We start from the raw sequence: 12581 nt of genomic DNA, 5'->3' as shown, positions 1-12581 counted from the left end.
TGAAAGCTTTGTAGAAAGATTGATCTTGTGCAAGCCTAGATAGGTCCACCAGGATCCTCTCTATCATTATCTTGATAGCAGCAAGCAATCGGGTTGTTGGTATCCCCTTTGCCTTGTTCTTTCAATTTGTCCAACTATGATGCCCTTCTCCAGTTATTGCTCTCTTCGTATGATGTATTAAAGTCGTACCTTGGTTATCCTTGCTTCACATGACATGTCTGAATTGATTTGTTCCAAAATTGATTTAGTTGTTCTTCTTGCCATCCATGATATTGATAACATCCTTCTCCAGAACCACATTTCAAAGGCGTTGATTCGTCTTCTGTCTTGTTTCTTTATCGTCCAGGTTTCGCATCAGAATAATAATATAATAATAATAATTTTTATTTATATAGCGCCAACATATTCCGCAGCGCTTTACAAATTATAGAGGGGACTTGTACAGACAATAGACATTACAGCATAACAGAAATACAGTTCAAAACAGATACCAGGAGGAATGAGGGCCCTGCTCGCAAGCTTACAAACTATGAGGAAAAGGGGAGACACGAGAGGTGGATGGTAACAATTGCTTTAGTTATTTGGATCGGCCATAGTGTAAGGCTCAGGTGTTCATGTAAAGCTGCATGAACCAGTTAACTGCCTAAGTATGTAGCAGTACAGACACAGAGGGCTATTAACTGCATAAAGTGAATTAGAACATGATGCGAGGAACCTGTTTTTTTTTTTTTTTTTATATATATAAATAGGCCACACAGGGATCGTTAGGTTAATGCATTGAGGCGGTAGGCCAGTCTGAACAAGTGAGTTTTTAGGGTATGCTTAAAACTGTGGGGATTGGGGATTAATCGTATTAACCTAGGTAGTGCATTCCAAAGAATCGGCGCAGCACGTGTAAAGTCTTGGAGACGGGAGTGGGAGGTTCTGATTATTGAGGATGCTAACCTGAGGTCATTAGCGGAGCGGAGGGCACGGGAAGGGTGGTAGACTGAGACCAGAGAGGAGATGTAGGGTGGTGCAGAGCCATGGAGTGCTTTGTGGATGAGGGTAGTAGTTTTGTACTGGATTCTGGAGTGGATGGGTAGCCAGTGTAATGACTGGCACAAGGTAGAGGCATCGGTGTAATGGTTGGTGAGGAATATGATCCTGGCAGCAGCATTCAGGACAGATTGGAGTGGGGAAAGTTTGGTAAGAGGGAGGCCGATTAGTAGAGAGTTACAATAGTCCAGACGAGAATGAATAAGTGAAACAGTAAGAGTTTTTGCAGAGTCGAAAGTAAGAAAAGGGCGAATTCTAGAAATGTTTTTGAGATGCAGGAAAGAAGAGCGAGCCAGTGATCGAATGTGGGGGGTGAATGAAAGGTCAGAATCAAGGATGACCCCAAGGCAGTGGGCATGTTGCTTTGGAGTAATGGTGGAACCGCACACTGAGATGGCAATGTCAGGCAAAGGTAGGTTAGTAGAGGGAGAAAACACGAGGAGTTCAGTTTTTGACAGGTTTAGTTTCAGATAGAGGGAGGACATGATGTTAGAGACGGCGGTAAGACAATCACTGGTGTTTTCTAAAAAGGTCGGCGTGACAACAGGAGAAGAGGTGTATAATTGGGTGTCGTCAGCATAGAGATGGTACTGGAAACCAAATCTACTGATTGTTTGTCCAATAGGGGCAGTATACAAAGAGAAGAGGAGGGGGCCTAGGACTGATCCTTGAGGAACCCCAACAGTAAGGGGAAGGTGAGAGGAGGAGGAACCAGCAAAACAGAATCAGAATAGACCATTACATGTGGCAAAATACTATTACCGTATTGTGGCTTGAAAAAACTGTGCTTTTAGAATAGTTATTGCATTTTGACTAAATAAAGATAGATTTAATATAATGAAAAGTTATACAATTCCTAACATACTTTTTGTATCGTTCAAGTAATCAAATCTCAGCTTACTGCCATTCAATATATAAACCTTCATAGTAGATAAAATCTGTTCTGTTCATGCTCTTCTCAGTATATTTTTTCTTTTTTTTTAACTTTTGCTTACTAAGTATATGCACCCCTTTCACCACTGTGAATGGTCTATGTAGGATTGCTGCTTCTGTTCATAATGGAACCTCTGGCTCATACTGATCTGTGCTGTGCAGGATGATTTATGGTGCAATAAGGGATAGGGACATGGTAAGTGCATGTGTTATTGCTGTTGACCTTGGAGTCATGGCACAATATAACTCTGAACTTTATGGTAACTTTTATACTTTCCCATCTTCTGTGTTGGTCTCTGAGATTTGCTGTTAATCCACTTTCTTGGTCTAAACTTATAGTCTACTAATCAGTTTTCAATTTTCCTCTCATCCTGTTATAATGGAGCATATTATCCCACAGATGTCCTGGCCTGCTGCCCTCCCTCTTTTGTATATTTTACGTTGTTACAAAAAGGTGCCCATTTTCCGCTCTTTCTTGCTTCACACGACCCTATTTTTCCCCCTGTTGTCCCAACAAAGGGTTACTCCCAAGAGACTCCAATTGTCAGGAGATGGAGCGATGATGGTTAGTGATCACAGTCAATAGCTTTGATTAACAATAAGGTAGAGAATTAGCAATGCTAGCATTGAGCCATCCTGCCTTCCCCTCTCCATATGCTCGGCACAGCCTATACTGATTGCCTCCCAGCATGTACTCCGGGCAGTCTACATGCTGAGAGGTAGCGGACAAGGTGCACTGGAGAGGTTACAATTAACACAGTAGAAGCATCAAATTAGTCTGAAACTGAGAAGACCAAGAAAGCAACTATTGGGGGTTCCTGAACAAGATGCTTTACCGAGGGGCTTCATGCTCTCTCTTCCTGTTTGTCTTTATGACTTTATTCTTGGATTTACTTGTGTCTGGAAATGTGATGAAAAAAATGACTTCTGTAACCAGTATGACCCCATCTGCAGCTGTGATGTTATTCTCAACAGACTCGGATGACCCAGAGAGGGGGAGCAATGGAGTCACACCGCCGCCTACGTCCGATAATGATGACAACTCTCTGGTGTATACAGGTACAGATACTGCATCTTCTAAAACTTCCAAATGTCCCATTACTCCTGTGTTTGCTTTTTAATTCCTTTTTTGTTTTGCTCAAAGTGTTGAGCGGTTGTTTCTTTTATGCATCGCGAAAGCTGTAGAAAATGCATTGTGACGTCACAGCTCGGTGTTACTCACGTCTTTGGCAAACCTGGCTCTGCTGCCCTTGGATCATTTATTATGGCTTGTGATTGCCTCTAAGAGATAAAAGCATCATGAGATATATGAGGTATATGCTTTGCATGCTGGAGACATCAGCAGGTTGCCATTCAAGCCTGTCAGGCTGCGGCCGAATGCATTATGAATGGCAAAGCAAACGAGTCGTTGTTAACGTCTTATCTCTGCACTGTCATACGGCTCCTCATATCGCCGCCTGCTCTGTGCTATTGGCAGGAGCACTAAGTATAGACACAATTCTTTGTTGATAAAGGTGCATTAGATGATTCTCACAGTGCAATTTGATAGGATTTGATGTGGTACCAGGATGAAATGAGATTTTGATAATGTTTGCACATATAGCAGAGCAAAGTTTGTCATGTAGTCATTTTCCAAATGATATATAATAGACCTACGTAAGGAACTATGTAAATAAGTAAATTTGTAGACTTCAAGCTAAGACCATCAGCTAATATCAAACTTCATCTGTATCCTTATATATCAAAGGAGTGGACTGAGTTTTACTGTGTGTTACCTACTGAAGGAATCAGATTTAGATGGAGTCTTTGTATTTGGTAGAACTAGACAATAACCAGCTATCTGCAGCTTTTCCTGACCTCACGTTGAAAAGGACTAGAACGAAGGAACCTCTTAGCCAGGAATGAGGTTAGATGGACGCTTCTATTACGCAGCAGGTGACTGTTCAGAGAGCTCGGCTTTTATGTTAAATGCCGGTGTCCGACAAGCAACCTGTTTGACAGAGATGCTTTTTATCCTGTTACCTGCAGTGGAAAGTGGAAAAAGCACTCTTGTCAAACACCGTTCTACAGGAATCCATCTTACGATGGCGGGACATGTCACATGCAGAGCTCTGTCTAAAAGAAGTGTCATTTAAAAGTTTTTCCTGCAGTGATTACATATAATTTCCATAGCTACAAAGTGCACAATGCTACAAAAGAAGAATAGATATGATGTATACATAGAGAAAGAGATAAGCGAGAGATTGCTGTAATATGGACAGATAAAGAGATATATAGGTAGATAGATAGATAATAGATAGATAGATAGAAATAGGTGGGCATATAAACAGATAGAGCGGCCATTATCATAATATAGCACTCCTTTAATACACCTCTCAGCATTTTTAGTCTTAAGGTACCTTCACACTGAACGATATCGCTAGCGATCCGTGACGTTGCAGCGTCCTGGATAGCGATATCGTTCAGTTTGACAGGCAGCAGCGATCTGGATCCTGCTGTGACATCGTTGGTCGGAGCAGAAAGTCCAGCACTTTATTTCGTCGCTGGACCTCCCGCAGACATCGCTGAATCGGCGTGTTTGACGCCGATTCAGCGATGTTTTCACTGGTAACCAGGGTAAACATCGGGTTACTAAGCGCAGGGCCGCGCTTAATAACCCGATGTTTACCCTGGTTACCAGCATAAACATAAAAAAAAAAAAACACTACATACTTACATTCCGGTGTCTGTCCCCCGGCGCTGTGCTTTCCTGCACTGGCTGTGAGCGCCGGCCAGCCGTAAAGCACAGCGGTGACGTCACCGCTCTGCTTTACGGCTGGCCGGCGCTGACAGTGCAGAGAAGCAGAGCGCTGGAGGACAGACACCGGAATGTAATTATGTAGTGTTTTTTTTTTTTTACGCTGGTAACCAGGGTAAACATCGGGTTACTAAGCGCGGCCCTGCGCTTAGTAACCCGATGTTTACCCTGGTTACCAGGGGACCGGCATCGTTGGTCGCTGGAGAGCTGTCTGTGTGACAGCTCTCCAGCGACCAAAAAGCGACGCTGCAGCGATCAGGATCGTTGTCTAGATCGCTGCAGCGTCGCTTAATGTGACGGTACCTTAAAACTCACCTGCCTCCTTCTTTACCTTTTATCATCTCCACTCCGGTCGGTCTCCAGCACCTTTTTACCTGCCGGATCGCTCCAGTGTTTTCTGGTGCGCGCCAGCAGTAACTTTTCAATGCAAGTCTATGAGAGCTTAGTTCTGGCTCTCATAGCCTTGCAGTGAGGGATTGGAATGGGTACATTCTGACTTTCGGCAGTCAAAACTTGTGGCAACCGGGGACCGGAGTTTCGCCTATAAAAAGTGAAGATGGTGGCAGGTGAGTATAGGGGTAGTGGCAGGGACCTTAGGTTATAAGTACTATTACAGCGCTGAGAAAAAAAACCCACTGTAGTGGTGCTTTAATGTAGAGCCAAATCACTGTTAATACACTAGTGATACGCTCACACATAACATCTCTGATGCGGACTATGCCAAAAGACCACAGTGTAAATCAAGCGCCTTTTTGGTGCATTTTTATGTGGTTTTGTCCTAAACCAATTTAAACTCACTGGGAAAAAATGGTCAAAAAATGCAAAGAAATAAAAATGCACCACGTTAATGAGATTTTCAAAATGTCATTTTATTTTGCTGCTACTATAAAACGCAGTGTTTTGTCTGCACACAAAAAAAACTGCATCAAAACAGTTACGTGTGAACAAGCCACTAGTTAACAATGGCAGAATGAAGACAATGTGGCGGATGATCAAGGCATTACAAGACTTCGTGGCTGCGCATTATAATGCAAAAACAAGACTGCTTCAGAAAGCTTTGGCTAAAGTTTCAGTCTTCACCTGACATGGCTGACTTTTTCTAATCAGAATATCAAAATGACATAACCTTTTCCGCTACAATTTAGCACTTGTTCCTGTCAAAGTTATTGCTTGCTTCCATAGCAGTTTTTTTTGCCTGCTAGAAATATTCAAAACCAACTATTTATCAATATCTTTTTGTAGATGGTTAGATGGATAGATTGCTACATATATAGAAGAATGAGAGAAAGGAAGGAAGGAAGGGAGGTAGGAAGGAAGGAAGGAAGGAAGGAAGGAAGGAAGGAAGGAAGGAAGGAAGGAAGGAAGGAAGGAAGGAAGGAAGGAAGGAAGGAAGGGAGGAAGGAAAGAAGGAAGGAAGGGAAGGTAGGATGAAGGGAAGAAATAAAAAAGGAAGGGAGGGAGGAAGGAAGGAAGGAAGGAAGGAAAGAACGAAGGAAGGAAGGAAGAAAGGGAAGGAAGGATGGAAGGGAGGGAAGAAGAAAGGACAGGAGGAAGGGAAGAAGGAAGAAAGGGAAGGAAAGATGGAAGAAAGGGAAGAAGAAAGGAAGGGAGGAAGGAAGGAAGGAAGGAAGGAAAGGAGGAAGGAAGGGAGGAAGGAAAGATGAAAGGGAGTAAGGAAGGAAGGAAGAATGAAAGGGATGAAGGGAGGAAAGGAGGAACGAAAGAAGGAAGGAAGAAGAGAGTTAAAAAAGAAATAAGAAAAGAAAAAAGAAAGAAAGGATGGACAAAGGAAAGTGAAAAAAGGAAAGAAGGAATGGAGAGATAAAAAAGGATCAAAAGGGGAGAAGGAAAGAAAGAGGATGGACAGAAAGAGAGAGAAGGAAGAAAGAAAGAAAGAAAGAGAAAGAAAGAAAGAAGGGAAAAGTGAAGAAAATAGGACGGAATCAGGAGAAAAAGAGAAAAAATGAATTAAAATAGGACTGAAGGGGAGAGACAAAGAAAATGAAAGAGAGAAAGAAAGAGAAAAGAATCAAAAAAAAGAGAAAGAAAGATTCAAAGAAAGAAAATGGAAAGAAGCAAGAATACAGATAGATAGATAGATAGATAGATAGATAGATAGATAGATAGATAGATAGATAGATAGATAGATAATCGATAGATATGAGATATATGATAGATAATAGATAAATAGATAGATAATAGATAGATAGATATGAGATATATGATAGATAATAGATAGATATATATAGATAGATGATAGACAGATAGACAGATAGATAGATAGATAGATAGATAGATATGAGATATATGATAGATAATAGATAAATAGATAGATAATAGATAGATAGATATGAGATATATGATAGATAATAGATAGATATATATAGATAGATGATAGACAGATAGACAGATAGATAGATAGATAGATAGATAGATAGATATGAGATATATGATAGATAATAGATAGATAGATGATAGATAGATAGATAGATAGATAGATAGATAGATAGATAGATAGATAGATAGATAGATAGATAGATGATAATAGATAGGAGATAGATAGATAATAAATAGATGATAGATGATAGGTAGATAGATGATATATAGATAATAGATAGATAGAAAATAGATAGATTGATAGATAGATGATAGATGGTAGATGATAGATAATAGATAGATTGATAAATACTGTAGATAGATATATACCGTACAGACCAAAAGTTTGGACACACCTTCTCATTTAAAGATTTTTCTGTATTTTCTTGACTATGAAAATTGTACATTCACACTGAAGGCATCAAAACTATGAATTAACACATGTGGAATTATATACTTAACAAAAAAGTGTGAAACATCTGAAATTATGTCTTATACTCTAGGTTCTTCAAAGTAGCCACCTTTTGCTTTGATTACTGCTTTGCACACTCTTGGCATTCTCTTGATGAGCTTTTAAACATTCCTAAAATTCCTGTGAAACACCTGAAGGGTTAAAAAACGTATTGAATGTGGTTTTGAGCACCTTCAGGGGTGCAGTTTTTAGAATGGTGTCACACTTGGGTACTTTCTATCATATAGACCCCTCAAAATGACTTCAAATTTGACGTGATCCCTAAAAAAAATGGTGTTGTAAAAATTAGAAATTGCTTGTCAACTTTTAACCCTTATAACTCCCTAACAAAAAAAATGTTTCCAAAATTGTGCTGATGTAAAGTAGACATGTGGGACATGTTACTTATTAAATATTTTGTGTGACATATCTGTGATTTAAGGGCATAAAAATTAAAAGTTGGAAAATTGTGAAATTTTCAAAATTTTCTCCAAATTTCCATTTTTTTCACAAATAATCGCAGGTAATATCAAAGAAATGTTACCACTATCATGAAGTACCATATGTCTCGAGAAAACAGTGTCGGAATCATCAGGATCCGCTGAAGAGTTCCAGAGTTACAACCTCATAAAGGGACAGTGGTCAGAATTGTAAAAATTGGCTCGGTCAATTAACGTGCAAACCACCCTCGGGGCTCAAGTGGTTAATCACATTTATAGTCACAGACCTTCAGCTAATAATGGTTTGGGGATGGCTGGATATTCTTGGATTTTTCATTAATGGGATGCTCTTTAAAAGTCAATCAAGCGTACTCCCTGCCTTCAATTTGCATCTTACAACTGAATATTATGAATAATACAATTTGCATGAAAATTTGACCACAAGAGGAGGGTTTACTTTGGAGATGACAAAAAAAGGAATTACTATGGCAACCTTTACATGCTATAATGAATGGAAATGTATGGAGAACTAAGTAAAATCCAATAGGTTGCTAAATATTTATAAAAGAAAAAAATCTAAAAAAAAACTACTACCACTACTAATAATAATGATAATAAAAGCTAATTATAATAACAATAAACCTGCTTATTTTCCTTGTGGTTTCTGAATTCTTACTGTGTGTTGTTCTGGCATGGTTCATTCTTACTGACAGTTTAGAATTATTGGAATTTGGATTTGGATCATTGTGAATGAAGCAGGATCTCTGTCCAGAAGTCTTGGTGACATAATAGAAAACCAGCGGATGCCTGACATGATGGATGTGGCCCCTTTGTGCCCATGGCCGGGGCAGTGCACTGACTATTCTCTTTTGCATTTCCTCATCATGAAGTGGATTAGATCGTCGTGTAATCTGCTTAATGTGTTTACTCTATTTTACTTCTTGTTTCCAATCATTTCTTTTGCATAACAAAGATGTGTCCCCAGCGCTGTAGGGTTGGGCTGCTCGGGGCTGTTCAGCTGAGTGCATCTCTGCCCCAAAAGGCCCCGGCGTCCCAATACATTACGTTGATTGAGCTTCCTCCCAAGTCACTGCGACTTTTCCCAATCCTGATACTAATGTTGGAAGAGTGGAAGAAAAATGGTGACGTTGCAAACAGTAGCAGGTTATTTAATCCTGGGAGGGACTCCATTCGATCATTGTGCCAGCACACTTCTGTTAATCTGTCACATGCCCATCGTTTATAGCAGCGGCATGGCCGATTCCCATTCTTAGCTTGGTATTGTCCTCTGGCAGATGAAAGCTTTTGTTATTTTACAATTTATAATGCTCGCTGTACAGACCGGGTCACAGGGAGCAAGGAAACATGATTGACAATATTTAGATTGCTGCCATTCAGCTCAGCTGACAATAGGAACCGGACTGCTTTTGATCTTGTCTCTGGCACATGGTTTCTTAACCCGTTCCTATACAGAATATATATGTCAGTCCGTATAAAACATAATTTTAGGGACAAATGTTTTCCCCGGCTGTAGATGTTTCTCTTGCTCTTTTCATATAATTATGTGAATTGAGTTGTCAAATGTTTTCTAAGCAAAATTGTAAATATTGTTTTTTATTACATGGATAATACGGTTGACAAAAAGACACAAGTCGTTCAAGTTTAACCGATGGGAAAGGATAGCTCAAGTAATACATCTGTTTTACTCTTTGAAAAATCTTCAATGTCAACTAGACATATGTCATGAAAGCTACGTACCTATCCAACCTTTAGATAATTACATCTATGAATTTACAGTGGCATGTAAAAGTTTGGGCACCCCTGGTCAAAATTACTGTTACTGTAAACAGTTGAGCAAGTAAACGATGAAATGATCTCTAAATGGCTTGAAGCTAAACGTGAGACTTGTATTTTAGGAAAAATATATGTATATTTTCATCTTTTAAATTATAAAAATTATATAAAAAGAAAAAAAGCAGAGGAAAAAAGTTTGGGCACCCTGCATGGTTAGTAACTACTAGCACCCCCTTTTGAAAGTATCACAGCTTGTAAATGCTTTTTCTAGCAAGCCAAGAGTCTTTCAATTCTTGTTTGAGGGATTTTCATCCATTCTTCCTTGGACAATTCTTCCAGTTCTGTGAGATTCCTGGGTCATCTTGCATACACTGCTATTTTGAGGTCTAGCCACAGATTTTCAATAATGTTCAGATCAGGTGACTGTGAGGGCCATCGTGAAGCCTTCAGCTAGCGCCTTTTGAGGTAGTCTATTGTGGAATTTGATGGGTATTTAGGATCATTATCCATCCTCTTATCAATTTCAGCTTTTTACAGATGATGTTATGCTTGCATCAAGAATTTGATAAAGCATAATTGATCCACTTCCATCTACTATATAATTGTCTAAGGCTCACTTCTGTCTGTCTATCTTTCTGTCTGTCTGTCTGTCACGGATATTCATTGGTCATGGCCTCTGTCAGTCATGGAAATCTAAGTCGCTGATTGGTCGTGGCAAAATGCCCACGACAATTGCCACGACCAATCAGCGACGGGCGCAGTCCGGCAGCAACATGGCCGCTCTTTCCCCCCTGCAGTCAGTGCCTGCTCCATACTCCCCTCCAGTCAGCACTCACACAGGGTTAATGGCAGTGCTAATGGACTGCGTTATGCCGCGGTGTAACGCTCTCCATTAACGCTGCTATTAACCCTGCGTGACCAACTGTTTTACTATTGATGCTGTCTATGCAGCATCAATAGTGAAAAGATCTAATGTTAAAAATAATAAAAAAAATAAAATATCATCATATACTCACCTTCCGCCTTTCCCATTCCTCGCGACGCTCCGGTGACCAGTCCATGCTACGTCATCATCTCGCGAGACCGCAATGCACTCTTGAGACCGGAGCACGCGAGGAGCGTCGGTAAATGCTTCCTGGATCCAGGGGCCAACGGAGGGTGAGTATATAACTATTTTTTATTTTAATTCTTTTTTTAACAGGGATATGATGCCCACATTGCTATATAATACGTGGGCTGTGCAATATACTATGCGGGCAGGGCAATATACTACGTGGGCTGTGTAATATACTACGCAGCCTTCGCAATATACTTCGCGCGCTGGGCAAAATACTACGCGGGCTGGGCAATACACTGCGTGGGCTGTGCAATATACTACGCGTGCTGGGCAATATACTACGCGGGCTGGGCAATGTACTACGCGGGCTGTGCAATATACTACGCGCGCTGGGCAATACTGTATACTACTCGGGCTGAGCAATATACTACGTGGGCTGTGCAATATCCTACGCGGGCTGGGCAATATACTACGTGGGGTGGGCAATATACTATGCGCGCTGGGCAATATACTACACGGGCTGGGCAATATACTACGTGGGCTGTGCAATATACTATGCGGGCTGGGCAATATACTACGCGGGCTGGGCAATATACTATGCGAGCTGTGCAATATACTACGCGAGCTGGGCAATATACTACGCGGGCTGTGCAATATACTACGTGGGCTGTGCAATATACTATGTGGGCTGGGCAATATACTATGCGGGCTGTGCAATATACTACACGAGCTCTGCAATATACTACGTGGGCTCTGCAATATACTACGCGGGCTGTGCAATATACTACGTGACTGGGCAATATACTACGTGACTGGGCAATATACTACATGGCTGGGCAATATACTATGTGGCTGGGCAATATACTACGTGGCTGGGCAATATACTAGGTGGCTGGGCAATATAGTACGTGACTGGGCAATATACTACGTGGCTGGGCAATATACTATGTGGCTGGGCAATATACTACAAGACTGGGCAATATAGTACGTGACTGGGCATTATACTACGTGGTTGGGCAATATACTATGTGGCTGTGCAATATAGTGTGTGACTGGGCAATATAGTACGTTACTGGGCAATATACTACGAGGCTGGGCAATATACTATGTGGCTGGGCAATATACTACAAGACTGGGCAATATAGTACGTGGCTGGGCAATATACTACGTGGTTGGGCAATATACTATGTGGCTGGGCAATATACTACAAGACTGGGCAATATAGTACGTGACTGGGCATTATACTACGTGGTTGGGCAATATACTATGTGGCTGTGCAATATAGTGCGTGACTGGGCAATATAGTACGTGACTGGGCAATATACTACGAGGCTGGGCAATATACTACGTGGCTGGGCAATATACAATGTGGCTGGGCAATATACTATGTGACTGGGCAATATAGTACGTGACTGGGCAATATACTATGTGGCTGGGCAATATACTATGTGGCTGGGCAATATACTATGTGGCTGGGAAATATACTAAGTGGGCTGTGCAATATACTACGTGGACATGCATATTCTAGAATACCCGATGCGTTAGAATCGGACCAGTGCTTAATAATTGGTGAGATGATCTTTTGCTGAAATTCTGTGCCCTTTTTTCTCCACGCATACCTTTGATCATTGTGGCCAAAGAGTTCTATTTTATCCTCATCAGTCCACAGGACTTGTTTCCGAAATGCATCAGGCT

At 40.9% G+C, this 12581-nt stretch overlaps 1 protein-coding gene across 3 annotated transcripts in view; it reads left to right on the top strand.

Moving 5' to 3' along the window:
- ROBO1 (roundabout guidance receptor 1) overlaps positions 1 to 12581 on the top strand; it is a 1753811-nt gene that overhangs the window by 1061203 nt on the left and 680027 nt on the right. For all 3 annotated transcript variants that reach the window (XM_069760963.1, XM_069760965.1, XM_069760968.1), the window contains exon 3: positions 2947 to 3030. In XM_069760963.1, coding sequence (XP_069617064.1) covers positions 2947 to 3030 — 84 coding nt within the window. The remainder of the gene's footprint in view (positions 1 to 2946; positions 3031 to 12581) is intronic.

Source organism: Ranitomeya imitator, chromosome 3 (genome assembly GCF_032444005.1).
Source record: "Ranitomeya imitator isolate aRanImi1 chromosome 3, aRanImi1.pri, whole genome shotgun sequence".
In the NCBI taxonomy this organism is placed as follows: domain Eukaryota; kingdom Metazoa; phylum Chordata; class Amphibia; order Anura; family Dendrobatidae; genus Ranitomeya; species Ranitomeya imitator.
The sequence above is the reverse complement of the archived record's forward strand: the minus strand, read 5'-3'. Positions and strand labels throughout refer to the sequence as shown.